This window comes from Pteronotus mesoamericanus, unplaced genomic scaffold (assembly GCF_021234165.1).
Source record: "Pteronotus mesoamericanus isolate MK-2021 breed Mesoamerican mustached bat unplaced genomic scaffold, CSHL_Meso_final contig_20, whole genome shotgun sequence".
In the NCBI taxonomy this organism is placed as follows: domain Eukaryota; kingdom Metazoa; phylum Chordata; class Mammalia; order Chiroptera; family Mormoopidae; genus Pteronotus; species Pteronotus mesoamericanus.
Window position 1 is genome coordinate 11862632 of NW_026555085.1, and position 24767 is coordinate 11887398.

Genomic DNA, 24767 nt, shown 5'->3' on the forward strand with positions numbered 1-24767 from the left:
GGCAGCTTCTAGAAACTTCAGGCAGCATCTAGGAACTGAGAGTGGCCTCCAGACAATATCTAGCGAAAAAACCCAGAGCCCTCAATCATAGAACTGCAGGAGAGGAATTCTTCCAATAACCCAAATGAGGTGGAAATGGGTTCTTCCCCAGTCTAGTTCCCAGATGAAAGCACAACCCAGACAGCTCTCGCAGTACAGCCTCTCGAGAAGCTGCACAGAGGACCAGCTAAGCCATGGCTGACTCCTGGTCCACAGAAGCCGAGATAACAAATGTGCAGAGTTTTAAGCTGCTGACTGTGTGGTAACTTGTGATGCAGCATAGAAAACTAATACAACATCGAAGCAAAATGTGAGTGTGCTGAGGCAGGCCAGGTGAGTCCTGCAGATTTGGAGGCTTCACAGAGGGGGTGGCGTTTGCACCTGAACATGAAGAGTGAGGAGGCTGTGAATAGGACACAGGAAGATGAGCTGATTGACTCCTTCATTTCTGAACCCTGGGCCCAAGAAGACTCTGCAAAGACACAGATTCGAGCCTGGGCCCCACGCAAGTTCACTGGAGGAGTCCCCCTGCCCTTCCTCCCAAAACATGCCCTGGAGGGCGTGACCACAGCTGGCCTATCCCAGTGCCTCAAGGTCCCTCAATCGATCCCTTTGAGTGAAGGAGAGCTAAATAGATCTGTTTGATTTATTTTTCAAAAACAACTATTCTCTGATTATGTGAGCAACATATGTGCATTATGAAACATTTAAAAAAATACAGAAAAAAATTTAATAAGCAACGATTTAAAAAAAACAACCCAGTAATTCCATGACCTAGAAATGAGCACTGTTGATATTTTTTGGGCATTTCTTTCTCGCCATAGGTACCTAACAAGTCACAGGGCAACAGTGTTAATGTCACCTCGCCTCAGTCTTCCTCTCTGGTCTTCTAAGAAATGTTCTGAGCTCTGTGCTCTTTGTATTAACTTGCTCAGGATAATGGGCAAGAAGAGTTGTAGAATTAACAAGGAGACCAAGTAGTGGTCTTTATGATGGAAAGGAAGAAAACTGCTTGAGCGGGGTCAGATCTGAGAAGCAGACTTAGCCCAGAGCCCCTGTCCCCATGCCCCATTCCCACCTGTGGTAATTCCTGGCAGCTGCCACCCGAGGCAGGACAGAGAAGCAGCCCTCCCAGTCTCCTCTGGTTCACGGGGAGCTCTTTGGATCATTTCGTCTGAAGCATCTTGGTCAGGAAGGGAGAAGATCCCCCTCTAGGTGCCCAGAGTCTTGCTAGGTGGTTCATATGTGCCCGGAGCTGTTATAAGGGGCAGTCGCCCGAGGAAGGGCTGCTGGGGCTGAGCAGTGCTAGGGGCACAGATCCCCACCTCATCGGACTCCTTTCTTTGCCCAGGCGGGGGCAAAGCCTGTGGATGCAAGTCGTTCCTGATGGTTGGAAGGCGGTAACCGTCCTTCCTTGACAGAGCTGGGCCATATCTCTGAGCTGACTTCGAGGACTCTGGTCCTCCCTTCTGCCCAGTTCTCATGGACTCCTCCTGGGATCAACAGCCTGACATTCTTCACACAAAATTGCATAAGAACCACCATCTTCTGGATGCCTCCATTCTCAAATTGCCTCTGAGGGTTCTAATAAAGAGGGGATTCTTTTTCAAAAATAACCAGAACTATGGTGAGAGACATTGGTTATTGCCATGGGTTCAGTGGTTCAGCAATGATTGTTGACATTTCTGGTTTTCTTGGCCTTTCCCTCCCTTGTAACCTCATGATTCCAAGATGGCTGCTACATTCTAGGCATCACATTCACATTCAAAGCCAAAAGCAGGAGAAGGGCAGCACCAGCATCATCTTGTATCACTTTTTATCAGGAAAGCAAAGTTTCCCCAGAAAACACAGCAGAACTTCACTTAAATTTCTTTTGGCCGGAACTGCATCATGTGGCCACTTGGCTGCAAGAGAGACTAAGACAACAATTCTCTTTTCCAGCTTTTGTTTCGTTTTGTTTTTTGTTTTGGAGAGGCAGGGCAAGGGGGCAGGGAGTTGGGAATGGGATTGGATATAGAAAGGTTTTAACGGAGACCTCTACCTCCTCTAGAGCCTGGCCACAGCTAGTTGATGACTGATGTGAGACAGGTGGATGTCTGTCCCCACCCACCGTCCCATGGTTAATGGGACTAAAGAGACAAGAGACATGGTTGGCTGTCATCTAGGGACACTGCTACACCCAAGATGCCGTGTAACTGCACCTAGATTCTAAAGTTCACAGCATTCCTTGGGCCAGTGTGGCTCAGTTGGTGGGGCATCGTTCCGAAAACGAGAAGGTTGCTGGTTTGATTCCCGGTTAGGACTCATGCCTGGGTTGCAGGCTCGGTTCCTGGTCAGGGTGCACGCAGAAGGCAGCTGACCGATGTTTCTTGCACCAATGTCTCTCTCCCTCTCCTTCTTCCTCCCTTTCCCTCTCTCTAAACTAAAAAATAAAAATAAAATTCAAAGTCAACAGCATGCCAGCCACTGTAACAGATATGAAATAATAAAGTGATATCTAATATGGGGCACTTACTCTTTGTCAAACTCTGTTCTAAATGCTTTTCATGTGTTAATTCACTTAGTCCTCTTAACAGCCCTATGAGGTGGGCACCATTATCTCTATTTTAGGAATGAAACTAAGGCTCAGGGAAGTTAAAGGCCACCCAGCAAACAGTGTGAACAAGAAATAAATTTGAGATGATTTAAGCCACTGAGATATTAGAGTGGTTTGTTCTAGAGCGTAACTTGGCTAATTCTGAGATAGGTATGTATGTACTCTGATATCTAATATATGTTATATATAATACAGATTGTATAACATTTATATAAATTATACATGAATATATTTACATATATTATATATTTATATTATACAATTTGTGTAAATATAAGAACATTCACATATATACACACATATATGAAAATCTTCCCAGCTTCACTTTGCAGTCTGGAGAAAAAAAATCCTTTCCTTGTCTCTGGCCGGGCAGTTCAGCTGGTTAGAGCGTCATCCTGATGTACCAAGGTTGCAGGTTTGATCTCTGGTCGGGGCACATACAAGAATCAACCAATGAATGCACAAGTAGAACAACAAATTGATGTTTTCCTCTTTCTCTCTCCTTTCCTCTCTTTCTTTAATATCAATAAAAATTAAAAAAATTTTAAAAAGAAAAGAATCCTTTCCTTGTAGCCTTGTACTATGGGAGGGACCAGGCACACAGTTGGGGTTCCTGAGAGGCAAGCCTGGTGCTGCTGGAAAAACTCACGACATTTTGTGCAGCATTAAAATTTTTTAAAGATTTTACTTATTTATTTCTAGAGAGAGGGGAAGGGAGGGAGAAACAGAGGGAGAGAAACATCAATGTGTGGTTGCCTCTTGCATGCCCCTACTGGGGATCTGGCCTGCAACCCAGGCACATGCCCTGCCCGGGAATTGAACCGGTGACCCCTTGGTTTGCAGGCCAGCACTCAATCCACTGAGCCACACCAACCAGGACCATTTTGTGCAGTATTTAAAACTGCAGTCTTTGTATCAGTCAGGAGAGGGTAGATTAGCTGCGATAATAAACCACCCCAAAAGACGCCCCTTCTCAAGTATAAAAGACACTTTTGTGCTAGTGCATCAGTGCGCAACCAGAATATGTACCCAAGTGCCTGCGGAGAAAGCAGAAATGTGGGTGGTGGTTCCCTCTGGCCAAGGTAGGGGACAGGCATGGTCCACAGGTAAAGGAGGGAGGGAAATCAGGGGAGGGGGCAGGGCAGAGTGAGTGCTGGCTCCGTACTTTCTCAATAGCATCCAGCTTAAACACACCTGGGTGTTGGCTCCATAAATGAACCAACATTAAATTCTATAGTCAGAGAACATTCCACCAGGGGTCAGAGAAAGCGGTTGCTGCAGAGATGGGTCCCTAGGCTTGGCCTGGGAGCTTTCAGGGACCAGCAGGTAGCAGCTCACCCATGCACATGTGTGCCAGCCCTCTCACTCACACACACACATGCACGCATACACCCCAGGTCGCTAGGCACTCGCTCAAATGCCCTATTCCCATGCCCCTGGGAGGCAATGGTGTCAGGCTCCGAGTCAGATGCTAGGCTGAATCCACAGCCTCCAAGGATGGGAAAGAGGCAACCTCCAAGAATATGAGAGTGTGGTCAGAACAGGGCCAGTGAGTGTGTGTATGCATGGCTCCATACGCTTGTGCCGGTTACTGCAGGAGGGGTTCCCCGTGGCTGCTTAGGACCTGTTGGGATCCCACACACCCTGCATCACCCAAATGCTCTCTTACATTAGCCACCTGCGCTGGGATTGGAAGCCCTCAGCTGCGATGGCCCAGGGCAGTGCGCAGACTGATAACTGTACGCAGCAGCCCTGTCAAGAGCCCACAGCTGGCCCAGCTCTGGAAGTGGAACCAGCTCTATTGCATTTGTACCTCCATTCTGTGTCGGAGGGAGGAACCCACTCAAAACAGGACGAGGAGGGAGTGGCACTCATAGGATAAGAACAGCTGCCACCCGCTCTGTCCTGGTAAGAAGGGATAAGGAAACTGCAAACTAGGTAAAACAATCCTCTCACCATCAGCTCAAGGCTGTAATCCTGGGCCTCTGCTCCTCTAAGGTTTGCTCTATTTTCACTGCCCTTCCGCAGGGAGCAGCATTGGCTGCAAGGACTTAGTGGGGACTGGTCACACCGGCTCTCTGGCATCCCCTGCATTTGGGCGTAGGCTTGCTCGGCCCCGCTGCCTTCGCACTTCTACTTGCCGCCTCCTGACATTTCCCTGCGCTGATCCATCAGGTCCTTCCTTGCCCAGATCAGGAGAACACAGGCCTGAGCCAGGAGGGCCCAGTTCTAAAAAGCCAAGCCACCCTTGTGCGGGGAACAGCGGAGCACAAGACTTGTCCATCTTGGGCGTCAGCCTCCTGCAGGCCTGGACGATGGGCAACGTGATGGAGGGTAAGTCGGTGGAAGAGCTGAGCAGCACTGAGTGCCACCAGTGGTACAAGAAGTTCATGACCGAGTGCCCGTCCGGCCAGCTCACCCTCTATGAGTTCCGCCAGTTCTTTGGCCTCAAGAACCTGAGCCCGTCGACCAGCCAGTATGTGGAGCAGATGTTTGAGACCTTTGACTTCAACAAAGTGAGCAGGGGCCTGGATGGGGGCACTGGAGGGATGCGCGGGGAGTCCCAACCAGCAAAGCAGGGGAGCAAATGTGAGAGCAGCAGCGTCCGCTGGAAGAGTGACTTCATTTATACAGTCCTTTGTTTATCTGGGAGGTTGAATGTCCACATTAGGGATTCAACTGATCTCACATTCATTGAGCACCTGCTCTGAGCCAGGCACTGGGGGTCCGGAGTGACTCGGACCGTCCCCTCCCTGGCTCTGGAGGGGAAGACAGAGAGGCTCGCAGCTAGTGTATCGCAGGCCGAACCGAGTGGCTCCCTCTGCCTCTCCCACACACACATTCTGACTTACTCCAGAACAAGCACGAACACCTACAAAACAGTCATCGAGCACCTAACAAGTGCTTGTTTCTGCATGTGGTGCTTTTGCACAGGCCTTAGATGCTCACAAGAATGCAGAAGGAAGGGTGGAGAGCAGAGAGCAGGGTGAGGAGGCCCATGTTACTTGGGTCACGCGTGATGCTCTGAGGATGCCAGCCCTGGGGACAGGCAGGTTGTCTGGTCCCTGGGGAATCCAGGCTACTTCAACACCCAGTGACCTCAGTTTACCTTTTCTAAAGTGGGTCGAACATCTGCACAGAGGTCAAATTGTGTGTCCCCAAGTAATCGCCTGGAAGTGCTGGGTGAGGACTTCAGATAAGCTAGAGGAACCCTGGAAAAGGAGTGAGACACCATGAGTTTGGGCCCCTAGTTGTCATCAGCTGGGTGACCCTGAGCCCATTCTCTGCCCTCCAGCCTCAGCTTATTCACCTGTATCTGTTGGGAATATCGGCTAGGATGTTTGTTGGTTTTCAATAGCAAATCTTCCATGTGTTTGGAGCAACTCAGTCAAGATGCAGTGGTGGAAGAACCCAGCCCCACAAACTCGCCTCCCCACCCTGGCTGCTCCCACCCGGCTGGCGCTCCCTGGGAAGGGGAGATGTGCTCATGCACTGCCATGTGCCCCCGCAGCCAGTAGAGGCTGCCCAGAGCTTCCCCCACCCCCTCACTGCCCAGAGGGCCAAAGACCGTGGTAGGCAGGGCTTCTGGGGAAAGCTGGGGCTCAGAGGCTATTTAAAACTCGCTAATATTTGGAGTAAGGGGCCAAAGCAGATTATGGGCTTTAAGTCCCAGCCTCAAGGGCAGCATCGTGGTGCCCAAGGGCTTTCCTGAAGGGGGCGCCAGGAAGCAGAATACCAGGGCGCAGGGTATGGAGACGGGGGCTGGTGGGGTGGTGGCGTCAGGATGCTGGACTCCCAAATGCTCTGAAGGCACCAGTGCTTCCTGAGCAGGAGGGGGAAGAGCCTCAATACCTTACACTCTAATGCACCAAAAAGCTCAGCTTCTCACCTACTAAGGAAACCCTTTGGGTCAAGACATGTCTCCAAAGGGCCCTCTAAAATCATATGCATGACACCAGGGAGGGGCAACCTGTCAACGTGTATTTACCTAACTGGAGCCATTCTTATGCCATTTTTCAATTTTAGCCACATGTAAGCTCCACCAGTACTGTCCCAAACCTGACTTCCTTGATCATGCCACACACCCCTGCCCTAAGAGGGTGCTGCCTGGGACCCTCTTCCTCCAGAATTCTGCTGGGCTCACGCCTTCCCCAGCTACAAGACTCTGCTCAAAAGTCTCCTTCCCGCTGACAGCTGCCCTGACCTCTTTGTTTAAATCCTATTTACCTGGCACTAGCCTTTACCCTGCATTCCCGAGCCCCGCCCCCCAGAACTTCCCAGAGCAGGTCTTATCTTCTAATACATGATGCTGAATAACACTTAAACACTCTTGTTTATCACCCGTCCCCCCTGCTGGAATGTGAGCTCCATGAGGCCGGGGACTGTTGTCTGTCTTGTTCATCGCTGTATCCTCAGCACCCAAAACAGTGCCTGCAACACAGTAGGTGCTTAATTGAGATGTGTTATATGAGTGAATGAATAGGTGAGAAATCATGAGTTTATGGGTTAATTTTGCATTTCATAACAACATTAATTTAAACACATATTTATTTAAATGAAGAGCATCTTTGCAACATCTAAAGTGCCTCCCGGACACCAGGGGTCTACGTCACCCTTGGGGCACCATTGCTACCACCCGTGGCCAGGAGTACCGAGCAGCTTAGCAGCTTGGCTAGGAAATTCGATGCGGAGGGGAGTTAAAGCTGGTGCGCAAATGATGGCCCATGGGCTTATTTTTATAATTGAACACACCACACCCATGTGTTTCCATTTAGTCAAAACTGAAATATTTGCCATCTGACCTTTTACAGAAAATGTCTGCCAGCCCCTGCGTTAGAAGAGGGTTGCATCTGAGGGTGCTGTGCTGGGTGGGCAGAGTTCGGGGGCGTAGCAGTAGGAGTGGGAGTGTGACCTGGAGGACAAGCAGGCGCTTCGCTTGTTTCCGAGGTTCGCGTGGGCGTGGCTGTACCGGGCAGTCACACAGGCGAGCCTGGGTCGATGCGCACTCTCCCCCCTGCACCTGAGCACCACGCAGGACTTAGGAGACCTAGTTTCGAGGCAAGGATTTTTGTTCGCCAGCTGTGCCCTAACCTCTCTTCAGCCTCCTCAGCTGAAAATGGGGACAAAAATACCCAACTCCTGGGAATGGCTGTGAGATTTAATGAGTAAAACGAATAAAACAGTCAGCACAGGAAACATTAAAAAGAAGTTAGTACTGTTGCAGTTATTTTACTGAATCTAATCCATACCACAGTCTTGAAAAGTACGTATTGTCGTTCCCATCTTAGATCTGAGGAAACTGGGTCTCAAAGAGCCCATGTGACTTGTCCAGGGTTACCTCTCTCCTAAGACAACGTTTAGGTCTTTCTGGAACAAAAGCCTGTATTTTCCATTGTCCCTGTTAAGCCATTAAAAAAAAAAAAAGAAATAGAAATAATACAGCACATTGTAAAATTTCCAACAATATAGGAAGACAGGAAATGAAAGGCAAGAGCATCCTCACCCCAAGGCCCCTGTCCAGAGGAAAACTCTTAGCTGTTTGCAGGCTTCTCTGAGCCTTGCTGCATGGGGCCTCGCTCCAATTCCACAGCAGCCCTGGGAGCCAGGTTGGACAGGACCGAGTGAGCTAAGGCCTGTGTGAAAGCCCTTGAACATGGGAAAGCAAACAGATGTCCACTATGATCACGATACTCACTCTGGGGCTCACAGTGGTTAAGGCCCCACCTAAGGCCAAAGGCCAGCGCCAAACCGGGAGTTCTCAGAGGCCATTCTGCCCAACATCGGCGATCCCCCTCATAGCAGTGCTCTAACTTCTGCTTGCACACGTTCAGCGACAGAGAGCTCATCACCGAATGAGGCTGGCCCTTCCACCACGGGCGACTCTGCCTGGTAAAGAGTTCATCACACTGACCCCAAATCTGCTTCCCAGTAACTTCCTGGTCCCAGAGTCATATTTGTGAGTAAGTGGAGGGATAGGGGCTGGACTTCACATTCATGTGCTCTGGTCCAGTGCTCCTTTCCTTACAGGGACCAGCCTGTCTGTAAGACACAGGCTGCCCTCTCCCGGCCTCATTCGGTTTCGGGGGGGGAGGTGGGCAGAGACCCGCTTAGCAGGCCTGGCAGGGCCGGGCAGTTGGTCAGCTGGTGAACATTCGGGACACTCTGGATAAATGTCCTGCAGGAATGTCTTGTGCCACTCTGTCTTTTGGCCAACCCCTCGAAGACTCAATGAGGTTGTTACCTTCCTCAGAAAACCACACTAAGCCCCTCGCCTGCCTTTGCCCTAGTAGAGTGGGCATTCCTATCTTGCAATTCTATAATGGCCTGTCCGGATGTGTTGTTGCTGAATACACATCATGACAACATAGTGATCTCTTTATAATAACAGTAAAAAAATAGCTAATATTTATTGAGTGCTTACTATATGTCAGGCAGTGTTGAGTGCTTTACATACATAAACTCATGTAATTCCACAACAATCCCATAGATGTAGGTGTCATTATAATTATTACGGATGAAAAAATCAAGGGCCGGAGACATAGTGTGTCCCCTGTCCCAGATCCCATGGCTTTGAGGGGGCGAAGCCAGGAGTCAAACCTGTGTCCTCAACACTGCCCTTCAGGATGCAGTTCCTATCTTACTGAGCTCTGTCTGATTCCTTGGTCTGTCACAGCACGTAGTGGGTGCCAGTGAAGTTCGAAGAATAAAGGAAAGAATGAGAAAGGTGCTCGTTGCCTCCACACTTACCTCCTGCCCTCCCCTCAGCTCAGAGAAGCTCACCCAATCCACACTCTCACTCCTGGGAATTCGTTTCTCTTCTCCCACATGCAAGCAACTAGAAAGGCTCAAGTTTGAGAAGCATAGGGAAGCAGCCAGCGACAGCTACAACCCAAATGTGTGTGAAGAAAAAACATCAGCCATCCACAGCCCACCGTGAGGCGGGGGCAGGGGGGTGGTTAGTTTATTGGATTGGATCGCAGCCTCTGGGGCAGGCAGGGTGGGCTCTGCAGGGCAGGGCACGGGGCAGGGTGGGAGTGGACTCAAGGTGGCCTTGTCTTGCCCAGGACGGCTACATCGATTTCATGGAGTATGTGGCAGCGCTCAGCCTGGTCCTCAAGGGGAAGGTGGAACAGAAGCTGCGCTGGTACTTCAAGCTCTACGATGTCGACGGCAATGGATGCATTGACCGCGATGAGCTGCTCACCATCATCCGGGTAACTCCAGGTGCAGAGGGCTGGGCCTGGGGCAGGGCAGCAGCTGGAGGACCTGGAGCTGAGAGCGGGGTGGGGTTGGGGGGGCTGGGTTTACACCAGGCAAAGCTGTATTCTCAAGGATGGAACTGAGGGTCTCGGTGGCAGCCCTGTCCCTCACCAGCTGTGTGACCTGAGCTACTTTTCTCCCCACTGCTGGGCCTTAGTTTCCTCGTGTGCACCAAGAGACTGTATGTATAAGCTCTTATGTCCCAGCTCTGCCCCTACTGCCCACTCTGCTGCTTGGCACCCTGGCCTCCACCCCCCACTGTTGTTGGCAGCCAGGGGAGCTCTCACTGCCTCCCCCCACCCACTGAGACGGAGTCAGGCTGGTCCTCTCGCTTCTCCTGCCCTCCAGGCCATCCGCGCCATTAACCCCTGCAGCGACCCCACCATGAGTGCGGAGGACTTCACCGATACAGTGTTCTCCAAGATCGATGTCAATGGGGATGGTGAGGAGGCCGGAGTGGGGGTCACCTGGGGAGGGGGGTCACCAGGGTGTGGGGTGCCAGTCCCAGACCTGGATTTTAGAGATTCCCGGACCGTTCTTTGGTCTCGGGCTCCTTTGCCGCCCCACTCAGCGCCACTTCCCCCAGCACTGGCCTTGGCCCTGTCTCAAGACGCCGGCTCTGGGCCCTGGCACGATGCTGCTAAGGAGACGGGAACTCCTTCTTCCCCGTGACTCCCTTTCTCTCCATCAGGGGAACTGTCCCTGGAGGAGTTCATGGAGGGCGTCCAGAAGGACCAGATGCTCCTGGACACGCTGACACGAAGCCTGGACCTTACCAGCATTGTGCGCAGGCTCCAGAACTGCGAGCAAGACCCGGAGGGGGCTGGTGGTGGGGCGGCTGAGGCAGCCGGCTAAGCCCACCACCCAGATGCTTCTGCGTTGGGGAGGGGTGTGTGGGGGTGCTGGTTTTTATACTAAATAGAGTCTCCTGAACTCAAAGGCTCAGCTCGCTTCTTTGGGCTGCATGGTGGTTGCTCAGGAGCAGTGGTGGGTCCAGAGGTGGGGACGGTGAAGGATGGTTTCTGAACCTCAGTGTGGCTCCGCTGGTGGTGACAGCTTCTTGCCCGAGGCGCTCCTCAAGGCCCCTGCCCTCGGGCTCTTCTGCGACCTCCCGGCACGTCCCCCAGCTTTCCCCATCTTTCCAGTCCCATCCTCTTCTAGACGTGGACGCTCCGAGGCAAGCTGAGCTTCCCCGGGACTCTGATGGGGCCCTACGGGTCCCATGGCTGCAGCCTCCATGCTGGTGCTGCGAGGAACCCGGGGCCACCGAGCCTACTTTTGTCGTTTGCACTGATTTGTCTCTCTCATTCAACAAGTATTTACTGAACACCTACTATGTACTAATGGTAGATGTTAGATGTGCAAAGAAAAGAACGTTTCTCATCTTCAAGGAACTCACAAGCTAAGCATCATTGTAATAAAACATGCTAAGGGAAGCGATGAGCAGGTTCCTGTAGGAGCACAGGGAACTGTGAGTGAAGGTGACTCAGGGACAGCCTCACAGAGGTGACGCTGGACTTGGACCATGTGGAGGAGATGATGTGTGGAGGAGGTTGGAGGTGCCTTCTGTGCGATGTGTGGGTGTCGCACGGGGGCTGTGTGAGGTTGGGAGGAGTTTTCTTCGGTGTAAATCAGGGGTATCTTAGGATTTACATTTTACCAATAAGGGATCATCATACTGATTTTTAGGGAGCACCTCCAAGATCCTCAGTAATAGCAGGAAAAAAACCCCAACAAACTTCTTCAAGAAGTTACAGTACTACCAAGGAGGTGAGGATGGAAATGTTTTAACGATAGTACAGATGGGAATCATGACTAATGACCAGCCATGGTGTGCGCACACATTCACGCACTCTGAGGAGGTATGCTCGAGTCGGATGTTGGCCAAAAAGTGAAAGAAGGTGAGGCGATATCGTAGACAGTCCTCGCTTATCTGGAGGAAATCCATATTTATTCAGAAGTGACTGCACAACACCTCCTACTTCCTCTGCTGGCTACTTGTTGGCATGTGGTACCTGCCCCATGGGTCCCTGTAGGTCTGGCAGTCACTGCAGATGACCTGACCATCCCTGGTCTCACCTTGCTGCAGCAACATCTGACATCTGTTACAGGTGGTCTTCATCCTCCTTCTTTGCAACCCCCGCCCCCCCTTAGGAATACCTGCCCAAGAAGCTGGGGAAAGACAGGCTGGAGCAGTTGTGCCCATTTTTTCAAGCTGCTCTTTCTTCTGGGCTTTGAGTTTTCATTTTGGCTGGGTGTGGGGAGCGCAGGGAGTTGATAAAAATCCAGGGTGGGAGGGAGAAAAAGAGGGCGAAGAACCTGGTTGCAGAGAGCCCACCGGGGGATGAGAGGGCACCTTTTGCTCCCACCCCTCCTGTCCACCGCTCAGACCTCCCCGACGGGGAGGCCAGCCGGGGCCTGCGCACAGGCGTGGAGGGATGATGAAGGTCAATGCCGGTGCTGCCTGAAACGTGGAGGTGACACTTCTGCTCCTTCGCTGGTGGCTGCCTCTTGGGAAATCCTGAAGGTCAGAGTTGGCAGGATATCTGGAGGGAATAGGGACATTTCCCCAGTGTCATTCACAAACCACCTTCATGATTTGGGGCATATCTATGTCCTACCTGGATCATTATTTTTTTAAATTGGCCACTTTTTACCTAAAATTTATTTCCAAAGGAACTTTTACATGAATATCATACCTACGAAATCACAGGTTCAACAGATTTGTTTTATGTTGCATACACCAGCATAAAAACATATCTATTAAAGGTAAAGCAAGCGTTTTTCCAGGTCCCAGGGGTAACAAGGACCCAGGGCCCTGTGCCCTCAGAGGTGCCTCTGGCTCCAGCGGTGGGAGGGTCCATGTGGCTCAGCCCCTCTTCAACAGGCAGCTCCCTTTTAACCTAGTTTCTATATTGTGGTTGCACACAGAGTTTGCATAACAAAAGCAGTTCCACATCTAAAAAAAAAATCATCTGGAAACTGCTGGTCTAGCCCAGTCTTGCTTACTGTGCAACCAGGTGACCGAGGGCAGGAAGGGAGGGGGCGGCCTTGGCTCTCAGAGCCGTTGGAGGCAAAGCCTGACCTAGAACCCCGGTCATCAGGCCCCCAATTCTCCCGAGACAGAGGGCAGGTTTCTCCTTTCGTTAAGGAGACACATCAGCCTGTGGCTGGGAATTGCGGAAGGGCCACGCTGGGGAGGGCCCTGGAGAGGCAGGGGCCGGAGGAGGGCTGAGGGGTGGAGCGAGGGCTGGGGCAGCAGCACCAGCGCGGTCCTGAAGCTGTCAGTCCCTTTGAGAACAGCTGACCCCTTCAAGGGCAGGAGCCTGCCTTGCTGCGGTTTCCCCTGTTGACACTCCAGGCGGGGACACTTGGGGAGGAGGAGGCAAGCGCCCTCCCATGAGCATCTCCTGCAGGATCCTGGGGGGATGTAATTATATCCCCCGACCCTCACCAGCTGCTACCTTTTCTTCAGGCCCAAAGTCTTCCAGCCCCTGCCTTCTACCAGCCTGCTTCCCACAGTACGGGTGTTCTCACCGTTAATTTGGTCTATGGGACCCCGTCCCTCAGTTTGTCCCTGCTTCCAGCTAAGAGCCATGCAGGAATTTGTGGGGGCCCACAACTGCCCAGCCCAGGCATGGGCGTCCCAGGAACAGCTGAAGGGGGTGCGAAGACCACTCCCTTCACCACCCCAGCAAAACCTCTCAATTGACTGCGCCCTGCTGGTGGCTTCAGACCAACAGCCCCTCCTGCATGGCCCCCCATCCCCTCGCCCGCAGCCCTCTCCGTCTGTGGGGCTGCCAGGATGAGTGGGCATAAGGGGCCCGAGCCAGGGGCCCTCCCACTACTCTGGAAACCTGTGAGCCTGGTCTTGGAGGGGTCTGTGGACTCCTACAGGGCCCCCAGGGCCGAGACTCTCAGAACATGGCGCTCCTCCGCCTCTGCTGGGAGATCCAGCCGCCGGGATTCACATCCATCTGCAGCATCCTCATCACCCACTTGTCATGACGGGCACCTCCAATGAACTCGCTCAGAGACAGCTGGTCTGAGCAAGGGGTGGGAGGGACGGTCTTGTGGAAGAATGAAGAAATGGGGCCGGGGCAAGAGGAGAGGCCTTTCCCCCAAGATGAGCCTACAACTCTTATGTGAAGGGACCTGCAGACTCAGGGCCTCGGCTTAGGGCCCGTGGATTCTCCAGGAATCTCCTGGAACCTCAAGGGCTTCTTCAAGGGACTTTCTTTGCAAATGAATTGAAATTTTTCTTTTGCTCATGGTACCGCTGAAATGTTCTCGAGGGCTCTTCTGGGTGTGCTCCCAACCTACTCCCTCCCTGCGCAGCCTTGGGGCTTTAATTACCCTATTTAGTCCTCTCAGCTGTTGTTATCCCCATTTCCAGATGAGGAAGCTAAGGCCAGGCAAGAGGCTGATGCATCATCCTGTCTGTCTGCCTCCAAAGCTCCTACCGGCTCGCTCATGTGCATGGCCTCCGCCAGCAACTGCAGTAGGAGTTTCAGCCACTCTTCCAAACGTAATGTCCTGTGCTGGCAACACACTTTGTTGTTTCACAGAGGAACACACCGGTTGTTGAGAGGTGGGGGGGCTTTGCCCAAGGTCACGTGGCCAGGAAGTGGGGCTGCTGTGGAGGGGTCCACCATCTCTGCCCCTGTTACCGCCTCTGCTCTCATCCACCAGAAGGAAGATCCTGTCCGTGACCTGCTCCCCGGCCGCCACCCGCACCCGGCAGGCTTTCTTCAGCTTGCAAATCACCTGCGGAGACAACCCCAGGGGCACTGAGGGGCCCCTGCAAAGTGCGCCCCTCCTCCAACCCTTGTTCCTCAGCAGCACTTCCCCAGCGCTGCCCCCAGACCGTGCATCTGAGGGCTACAGGACCCAGGTCCAAATCAAAACTGATGTGTCTCAGGGTCCCGCTGGCCTAGTTGCAACTGAGGAGTCCCTGACCTCACAGGCCACCCCATGCCGACGCCAGCCAAAGCCAAAACCCAAAACTGGCAAAGAGGGATGTATGTGTTCGGTGTGGCACTGTGATGGTCTCAATGCCACTTTACAGAGGGAAATGGAGACTCCAAGAGGAAAAGAGAATATAGTATATTTATGGATGTGTGTCTATGTATATGAATTAGGATGATGGGAGATATAGGTGTTTAAACTGGAAGGGAAAGAACAAGTTTCTCCTTTGCACTGTTTCCCCCCTACAGTGAGGCAGTGTTTGTGAAGTGAGATGGAGGAGAGACAGACCAATGAGAGAATTGCCCCTAGTTCTTGGGCTGGATGCCGTCTGGGAACAGGTGTGTCTGGCCGATCCCCAGGGCCTCACCGCCCAGCACAGCGCCTGGCACAAAGCAGCCCCCCTGACGGTGTCTGGGAGCCATAGGGGCCACAGCCAGCTCCAGCGCCTCCCGGGTGGACGCATGTGAGCACCCGCAGAGCCTCCGTGAGGCAACTTCCTTATCTGTGAAACGGGCTGGCGAGGCCCACCAGCGGCTCTGGGGAGTAACAGGCTAGCACTGTCCGCACGTCAGAGCCTGCGCTCCAGTAGACAGTCTTCTTTTCCTTGCTGGTCACACCCTCCCCATGGTAGTTAACCACCTCTATTAGTTTTTTCAAGAACCAACTTTTGGTTTTGTTGACTTTTCTTTTGTCCATTTTCCCCTATGTCATTAATTCCTGTTCTTTACAGTATTTTCCCTTTCTCCTATTTTCTTTGGTTTTAATTTACTCTCCTTTTTTCTAATTTCTTGAGGTGGCTTCTTAGCTCATTGATTTTCAGCCTCTCATTTTCTAATATATACATTTTAAGGCTATACATGTTTCTGAAAGCTCAGCTTTTGCTGCGTTCCACAAGTTTTGTTATTTTTGCATCATTATTCAGTTCACAATACTCTGTGTGCGTGCATGCGTGCGTGCGTGCGTGTGTGTGTGTTTTTGATGATTCATGGAGTATTTAGAAGTGTCTTGTCTAATTTCCGAACACATGGGGATTTTTCCATTATTTTTTTTTTTGTAATTGATTTCCAGCTTAATTCCACTGCGGTCAGAAAGCTCACTTGAATGATTTCAGTGCCTCTTCCTGAACCCCAGCCCCCGAGCACCCGCTTCCGTGGGCCAGCCTCAGAGCCCAGGGGTGCGCACGTGCCTGGGTGCCTGGCCCCACGGACAGACACTGACCTCTACAATGTCCAGCAGCTCCAGGCGGTCAATGCAGCCATTGCGGTCCTTGTCATAGATCTTGAAGGTCCACTTCCGCTTGTGCTCCAGGGTGCCCCTCAACACCAGGTTCAGGGCTGCCACGTACTCCAGGAAGTCGATGGTGTCCTGCATCGGGAGTGGGAGCCGTGAGGCCCTCCTGGTCCACACCCCACCTCCAGAGCCCGGGTGTGCACTCCATTTGTCGCCCTCCATCCCCAAAACTCAGGGCTCTGCCCTTTCCTTGCAATGCTTTCTGCACCTTTGCTCACGCTGTTCTCCACTCTGGCACCCTTTCCCAGTCTCCCTGATCACCCAATTCCACCGGTTTTTCAAGGTTCAACTCAATGGTCCCCTCCCCCAGGAAGCCTTCCTTCTTAGACCACTTCAGTCATAGTGGTCTCTCACTCTTCTAACATTCACAGCCTATTCTATACACCTACCACCTATTCTGTGCAGTTTGGGTCTTACTCTGGCGCTGTCACCTAAACTGCTCCGTGAGTATGTCTCATTCGCTAGCTACATCATCGACTCCGGAGAAAAAAGGGGGGTTACATTGCTTTTGTTTCTCTTCCATGCCTAGCACAGTGCCACTTCTGCACTGTGGGTCTCATAAATATTTATGAATCAATGAATACATAATCAACCTAACCTGAATTTGAGACCAAGGCACTTTTGAAAGATTAGGAAGCTGTGCTCACATTGAAAGTTTCTTTTGCCCTTTCGTTCACTCGGAGCCCAAGGGGAGGTGGACGGGCAGTGCAGCCGTGCTCACCTGCAGGCCCAGGTGGATGTCACACTGAACGACCGGCCTGCTCCCCAACCCCAACCCAGGAAGGGGCGGGGAGACGGAGCTCAGGCGGTAACAGAGGAAAGAGGGGGGACACAGGCCACTTCTGAGGTGACTCTAACCAGAGAATTAAACTTTCTTTCCTTCCGCGGAAATGTAACAGCAACAATTATTCCAAAAGCAGTAAACAAGGAGTACAGGGAGAACGTGCTTTGACTCCAGAGGAGTCTGACGTGAGAGGCAAGGGTGGTGGCTGCCATGGGTGGGTCGGGCCAGGGTCTCAGGCTGAGCTTCGCAGGGTGAAGCTTGTGCCTTATGTCCTCACCTATTTCAGGGTGGGGACCTCAGCTCTCCCAATCAAAAACCTGACTCATCAGCTCCCCAGGAGTGCCTGTTACTCCAATGACTTTGTAATCAGAGATGACCTCGCTGGCCCACAGAACACCTCTGTCTCATCGGGTTAGGCCACTTGGAGCCCCAGCCCCAGATAAGGGGTGCCAGGGTGAGCAAGGTGTGAGCAACAGGAGAACGCAGCAGAAAATGAGAGAGCAAAAACGCCTAAGGAAAACCCGAGGAGGAGCGAAAACGAGCCTACCCCAACCCCTGAAGTGTTTTATTCTGTGCCTTTTATATAATTCCTTCTGTTCCTTCGCCACATCCCCCCACCGTGTATTTGCGTAACTGAGATCAGACTGTAGCTATAGATTCATTCCCTGGATTTTTATTTTAAAATATCCCATGTCTTTAAACTTATTTAAAATCATACCTTTCATTATTATTTTTTTTTGAGGTGTACTGGGCAGTTCCTCTTTCTGAACATGGTTTTAATATTTTACATAACACAATGAAAATCCTTGTGAATATATATTTTTCTTACATCTCTGGTAATTTTGGGGGACAGATTCTTAGCAGTGGTTGTTTGTTCCTTTTCCCCTCCGTTAGTCTTTGGTGCATTGTTTGTATAGGTGTATAGTTTTATGAAATTTTATCACATGCATAGATATGCATAATTCTCACACAAACTCTCTTGTCACCTCTTAATAGTCTCACATCCTTCTCCCAACAGAGTGACCTGGCGGCCACTGACCTGTTCCCCATCATTACCATAGTTTCACTTTAAGAATGGTATAGAATTAGAATCATACAGCATGTAACCCTTCAACGTTGGCTTTTATTTATTTATTTTTTTTAACGCAGCGCAATGCCCTGGAGGTCATCTAAGTTGCTCTGGGCCACAACAGTTCCTTCCCTTTTTATTGCTGAGTAGGATTCCACTGCATGTGTTGTCCTTGATCTGTTTTCTACTCATTGAAGGTTATTTGGCTTGTTTCCAATTTCCCCCCCAAATTTATAGAAATGTAATTGCAAAATAGCCTTGGAAAGAACATAGTGTAAGTTTAAGGTGTACAATGTAATGATTGGTTGTTCTTTACAAGGCTATTTTCATTAGTAATTGTGATTTATTAAGCTTACTAAAAATTGACCTTATAATCAGTTGAATAGGAAAATGAATGCAAATGTCTGACAGGGACCATTTATTTTACATGCCTCATCTCCCTCTCGCCTGTTACCCTCATTTGCTGGGTGAGGAACCTGAGACTCAGAAATCAAATAAGTTGCCTAAGGCAGAGCCTTTCAAGGTACATGCCTTTTCCGTTTATCGAGTAGGGAGAACTTTCTTACTCCATTCTAGCTCTAGTACTGTCTAAAAAATGAGCCTGGTGCCTAGCAGAGAAAAACAAAAAACCAAAACTACCAGTAAATCCTTCCTCTCTAGATCTCTGGGTTCTTCTGCATCCCTTCTCCAGAACCTTTTCACAATATCATCTCTCAACATGATAGGTTTTCCACAACGACCCTGTGGGGCTCAGAACAAGTCACCCCACGGTGTGCTTCTGTGGCATGCGGATTGTTTAGAGCTAAAGGCAGCTTTTAATTGCTGAGTGGTATCCACTGCATGTGGGCTTAAAAGCAACTTCTGCCCCTCCCTTAACTACCTGGAAGAACTTGAATTAGGGGCTTTGTCCATAATAGATTATCAGAGAAAATCTCTTTTTAACTATCTATATGGCAGGACAAATTTCAATCTACTAAATGTCTACTCTTCGTATCATCCTGCAATGATCTTTGAAGTCCCCAAGGCATCTTAGCTCATCCCCAGCTCAGAACGCCTTACATTCCCATGTTTCCTTTCTGTCTCCGAACCTCTTGTGCATATGGGGTCTCTGGCTCTCTCATGGGCAGGGTTTCCATGTGTACGTATGTACTAAATTTGCTTTTTTTCTCTTGCTACTCTGTCTCATATCTATTTGATTATTAGACCAGCTGAAAGGAACTTGAGGGCAGAAGAAATTCCTTCCTCCCTTGCTCCACAAGAGGCGTATTCTCGAGTAGCCCCTCCAGACAAGTGATCCCACCTGTAAGGTTACTGCAAACCCCAAGACGGCTTCCCGGAAGCTTCCAGCTGGGACTAACCGCATCCGCTGTGTGCCGGCTCTCGTCAGCCTTTACCACCCACGGAAGGCCATGATGATGGAAACAACTCTGTCTAGTCAAGAAGCAGGAGCAGAAGGGACAGGCGTGTGTTCTGCTCTGGGGTTATCTGCTCGTTTCTTCCTGAACTGGCCGCACTTGTGCACCAGCCCTGACCCCGAGCTTGTTGCATAAGGATCCTGGATGACTTTGCGCTTCATTCCTTTTCTTCCACTCTGGTGCATGAGGGCACCTGGCAGGGAAGAGGAAAGAGTCACAGCGGGAGGAGCAGCAGAGAGAGGTGCCCCTCCCTCCTCGTCTCCACCAAACTCCTGTTTCTGTCGCCCCGGATTTTGACATGTGAGCTAGATCTATGAACTCCTTTGACTTTATTTGCCCCATAAATAACAGGCCAATTGCCCAGAAATGAGACTTGCTGATACAAAGATTGTGCCAAGGCAGGAAGTGGAGCTGGGCATGGCCTTGGAGACTAAGTGGGAAAGTAAAGGAAGAAGGCTTAGTTCCTGACAGAGGAATTTCACACACCTTCCAGGAAAGCTCCTCCTTGCAGTGGAAAGCAACTAATAAATCGAGATAGGATGGTGGAGTCAGAAAATCAGCAATGGATGCCAAACCTAGCAAGTGAAATTTTGATGAGCAACAGGATACTTCATCTCAAAGAACCCCTATAGGATGCTTATTGATTGCAGAGGAAAAATAGTAACTCACACTGGAGAAACGCAGCAGACACCAAGTAAGCAAGTGATGAACAACCTCAGTAACAGGACAGATCAATGTCTCATGCCCCCTGACATAATGCACTGAGAAGGACAAATGTCACCTCTGTGGCATTTCTGCCAGAACTGTAAAACCTGAAACTAATCATGAGGCAATACTGCACAAACTCAGACAATTGGCCTGTAATCTTCAAAAATGTCAGGATCAAATAAGACAAAGAAAGCTGAGATTAGAGGCCAAATTAGCCCTGGCCGGGCAGCTTAGTTGGTTAGAGCGTTGTTCCAATATGCCAAGGTTATGGCTTCAACCCCGGTCAGGGCACATACAACAACAAATGAGTGCATAAATAAGCAAACCAACAAATTGATGTGTTCCTGTTTCTTCCTCTTTCCTTTCCCTTCTTCTCTTAAAAAAAATCGATAGAAAATATTTCTGGAAAAAGTTTCCAAATTAAAAGGAAAGGACACAGGACAAGTAAATGCAATGAGTGATCAGACATCAAAAAAAAAAAAAAAAAAAGCATCAATGTTAGATTTCCTGATTTTGACCATTGCATTTGGTTATTTAAAAGAATGGCCTTGTTCTTAGGAGAAACTCACTGAAATACTTAGAGATGAAAGGGTGTGACAACTCCAACTTTCTCTTAAAAACACACACACGTATTTACATATAGAGAGAAAATGACATAGCAAATGAAGCAAAATGTAGACAGTTGGCTAAACTATTGATGGGAATTACTTGTACTATTCTTGCAACTTGCATAAATTTGAAATCCAATCAAAATAAAAGTTGTAAAGAAAGGAAAAAGCAATTGATGAATATATATGCTAACCTGTAAGACAAGATGAAGTATAAGGGGTCCAGCTATGTTATGCCCAGGGCTAACTAATCTCTTTTGGTTCTTTTTAAAAAATTGTCTTCATTGATTTGAGAGAGAGAGGGAGAGAGAGGAACACTGATTTGCGTCCCACCCTTCCATGCACTCAGTGGCTGATTCCTGCACGCGCCCTGGCCAGGGGACCTGCGACCTTGGTGCCTCGGGACAACGCTCCCACCGAGCTACATGGCCAGGGCTCTTTCGGTTCTTGAATTGTTATATTGAATTTTTAGATAAATATGGGGAAGACTGATATATTTATGAGAGTAAGTTTTGTGATATATGACCTGCTTTTTAAAAAATCATTTTTTCTCTTTTAAAAAACAAACTGCCTCCTAGGCAGGTGCATTTGCCTGGGAGCCTGAACGCTTGAGTATATGATCTTGGACAAATGAATTCACTTCCTTTTGCTCCAGTTCTCTCATCGCTTAATTTGAGGTAACAAACTCTGCTCCCTCCCAGGACTTCTGCTGACTCAGACTGAGGCGAGGAGGAGTTTTGCAAAGTCTGCTCTTTCTGTGCCCTAAGAGGGATTTTACAGGGTTCACCTCCAAGGAGGTTTCTGTTGTGCTGAAGATGCTGACCCTGCCCTGCCAGCCGCCGACAGGTGCTGAGACGTACACTAGCTGGTACCAGGGACCGTGTCAGACATGAACAGCCACCCCTGTGATTCAGCTAGAAAGTGAAGTTCTCCACGCACAGAGAAGAGGCGCACTGAGACTTTGTTCAGATAACTTTCTAGGTCCACCTCCCACATCAGTTTTGAAAGCTGAAATAAGCATTGGAGGCAGCCCTCAAGGACTGCAGAGGTGCTGGACTGGATGACCTGAAATAATGGACTTTCGATTTTTTAAGTCCTTACCAGAGGACATTTTTTTTTTCATTGCTTTTAAAGAGAGAGGAAGGGGGAAAGAGAGAGAGAGAGACAGAGAGAGACAGACAGACTGACAGACACATCGATTGATTGCCTTCTTGTACATGCCCTGGCCAGGGATCGAATCTGAAACCTGGGTATGTGCCCTGACTGGGAATCAAACCAGAGGCCTTTTGGTCTATGGGACAATGCTCCAACCAACTGAGCCACACTTGCCAGGACAGGAGTTTCAATTTTTAAATTCAATGTCCGGTGTGCATTTATAAAACGTATCTTCTTAGCTGCTGGTGTCAATGGAAGGCTTAAGGAAACCCTGTGGTTGAATGGTATCATGGAACCTTCCATGCCTTGAAGATCTGAAAGGGAGTTTTGCAATAATCCATCCATCCCAGTCCATGAAGGAGCCTTCTCTGGCATTCCGGGGGGGGAAGACCTGACCAACCTCAATTCGAAGGATCCCAACGAGGGGGAGCTCACGGTCTATGCCAAGGGGGCTCATCACATATGGGCAGCTCTTTTGCTCATCGTTAGAGTGACAGCGGCTCTGGTGGGGGGTGAAAAACCAGGTCCCCAGCCTGCAAAGCATTGGCCCAAAATACAGAGAGGACTGGACTGAGTGCCCTTCTGCCCAGCCTACCTTCCATACTCAGGGAGTGAAGAGAGGGAGAGTCAGATGAAAGCAGAGAGACGCAGGGGAGGGAGGAGACGATGGGAAGGCACAGATCACGGGGGAGAGAGGAGGGGAGTTTTGGAGAAAGAGTGAGACAGAAAAGGCGAGAGGGGAATGGAGAGAACAGAAGAGCACGGGGACTGAGAAATGGGAGCCCCCACAAGGACGCTCCTTCCACTCAAGGGAGAGAAATGTGTCGAGTGGACGGGCCACCAGTCCTCCCTTTCGGGGTGATTTACCCCATTCTTGTCAAAGGCTCAAAACATGCACTCTCCATACTGGGTGGCCTCCTCATTGCCTGTGACCTTGAAGAAGTGCTTGGACTCGTGCGTGAAGAGCGCGCCGCTGGGGCACTCCACCACGAACTTCTTGAACCACTCCTGGAGCTCCGCCACATCCATCTCGCCGGCAGCCTCTGTCTCCTCCCAGCTGAACTGCTGCCCCATCCTGGCCCCCAGGAACGCCAGGGAGCAAGGGTCTGTGTCTCCCCCTGGGCCTCTGCTGACTGGTTCCTTAGGTCAGGGTGCTCTTCCTTTCCTTTGCTCAGCCAGCCTCTTCATCATCTCTTGGGCAGCTAAACATGATGGGCAGTGTAGGGGGCAGGTGACAAGGTGGGAAGGACCAGGCCAGCTAAGCACCCTAAGATCATTAGAAGGTTCCCCTGGAAGGTCTGACCTCCAGCCTGCTAAGCTCTCCCAGCCTCACCCCTCCTCTTCATTGTGTCAGCCACTCAACTAAGCCACCCAGAAGATTCTGAAGAGGGGGACAGGGAGGAAATTGAAGGGAGGGTACAGTGAAGACTAGTTGGAAAGATAGGCTGAGACCCTCCCATGTCATACACACTCCCTGTGCCTTTAGTTGGACACCATACTGCTCCGGAGAGGATCATGTTGGAGACACAGGAGACTCTGACATCTATAGAGGGAGCAAGGCCAACTCCTAACCCATAAAATAAAAGTTCCCAGAGATCTGGGCTCAGCTCCTCTACGTGGTCTAGCGTGAAGCAGGAGACCTATGTGAAGGGTTCCAGGTGAGCAGCTCTGTGCCCAGGCTAACTCAGTCCGCAGCACAATCTCTTTACCTCCATTACAGAGCACACCCTTGAGTCTCGGAAGTTTCCCATTTTCCAATTTAAAGTACAAATGCTTCCCTCCAACACCCTTCACCCAAGACCTGGAGGCTTCTCCTACTCTTTCTCCATGTGAGAAGGATCTGGGATCATGGCTTAAAATATCTCAGAAGTCTTTTACTTTTATATTAAAAGTTCATGCAAGTTTGTTTTCGAATGAATTATGTGTTCATGCTTGTTCTAATGTAATATAAAAATGACACCAGAAAACCCGGAGTACTGATTTTTCTAGATTTCAGAGGCAGAGCCATTCTGGTGAGTGTCATCCTCTGCGGGGCGGCCCTGCCTGTGTCCCGTCGGGTGTCCAGGCTGGAACTGTTGGTACGGAGGCCTGACCCTTCCCACGGCTCCCTGCCCTGACCTCTCAGCGTTGTTCTAACTTCCTCACCGTTCCTGAAGTAGGAACCCCCCTTCCTCTGTCTGTCTCCCACATCCCACAGTCCCCAGGGTCTGGAGGATAAGACTAGTCTCCTCCTTCCTCTTAACCATTGCCTCCACATTTTCTCTTTTCTCCCTCAAAAACGCCAGTCCCTTCAAAGCCGTGTCCAACCCTACCCCTCCGTGTACTCATCCTGGTTGGCATTACTGACCAGTAACTTCACCATGTGCCTCAAAGCTTCATATTGGAGACATCCCCACCTACGTGGAGACCTGACCCATCCTGCACTTTGGCCTCAAAGGTCCTTGATCTCTCAGTTCCAAAGAGCTTTCCTTCCATCCCGTGTTGGCCTCCCATTCACCTGTGGTCACCTGCAGCTGCAGCACCTGGGAGCTTGTTAGAAATGCAAATTCTCAGGCCCCACCTCTCCTACTGAATCAGACTTTTGAGTGGGCCCAGCAATGTGTGTTTTCCCAAGCCCTACAGGTCCTTCCAGCGCACACAGTTGGAAAGCCATGCCCTGGGCCTTGCTGCCAGGCATTCCTGTACTTCCTCTGAAACATTCGAGCATCATCACCTCTCCTTCCTGCTCACCTGTTCTAACACCTGTACTCCAATTAGTCACCAGCCTTACTGAGACTTGCAACCTGTTGATCTCATTTTTTAAAAAAAACATCTGTCACCTCACTTACATCTCCACTGTCCTCATCCTTAGCCACGGCCCAGCACCCTTGCCATT

General features: G+C 50.4%; 2 protein-coding genes across 2 annotated transcripts; one reads left to right on the forward strand and one right to left on the reverse strand.

Annotated features, from left to right (window-relative positions):
• Positions 1 to 4950: 4950 nt before the first annotated feature.
• GUCA1A (guanylate cyclase activator 1A) lies at positions 4951 to 10750 on the forward strand. Its single transcript, XM_054568757.1, has 4 exons — positions 4951 to 5151; positions 9700 to 9849; positions 10244 to 10337; positions 10587 to 10750. The coding sequence occupies exons 1-4, from the start codon at positions 4951 to 4953 to the stop codon at positions 10748 to 10750; spliced, it is 609 nt and encodes a 202-aa protein (XP_054424732.1).
• A 3062-nt stretch (positions 10751 to 13812) lies between these two features.
• Positions 13813 to 22966, reverse strand: GUCA1B (guanylate cyclase activator 1B). Its single transcript, XM_054568758.1, is given in 4 exon segments — positions 13813 to 13940; positions 14566 to 14662; positions 16082 to 16228; positions 22760 to 22966. Coding segments are annotated over 4 exon segments (579 nt in total).
• Positions 22967 to 24767: the final 1801 nt, after the last annotated feature.

Bases quoted from the DNA above. Each gene is read 5' to 3' on its own strand.
- GUCA1A (XM_054568757.1), top strand. From the start codon at position 4,951: ATGGGCAACGTGATGGAGGGTAAGTCGGTGGAAGAGCTGAGCAGCACT. The intron at 9,850-10,243 runs GTAACTCCAGGT...CCTGCCCTCCAG, and splicing joins AGCTGCTCACCATCATCCGG to GCCATCCGCGCCATTAACCC. The intron at 10,338-10,586 runs GTGAGGAGGCCG...TCTCTCCATCAG, and splicing joins GATCGATGTCAATGGGGATG to GGGAACTGTCCCTGGAGGAG.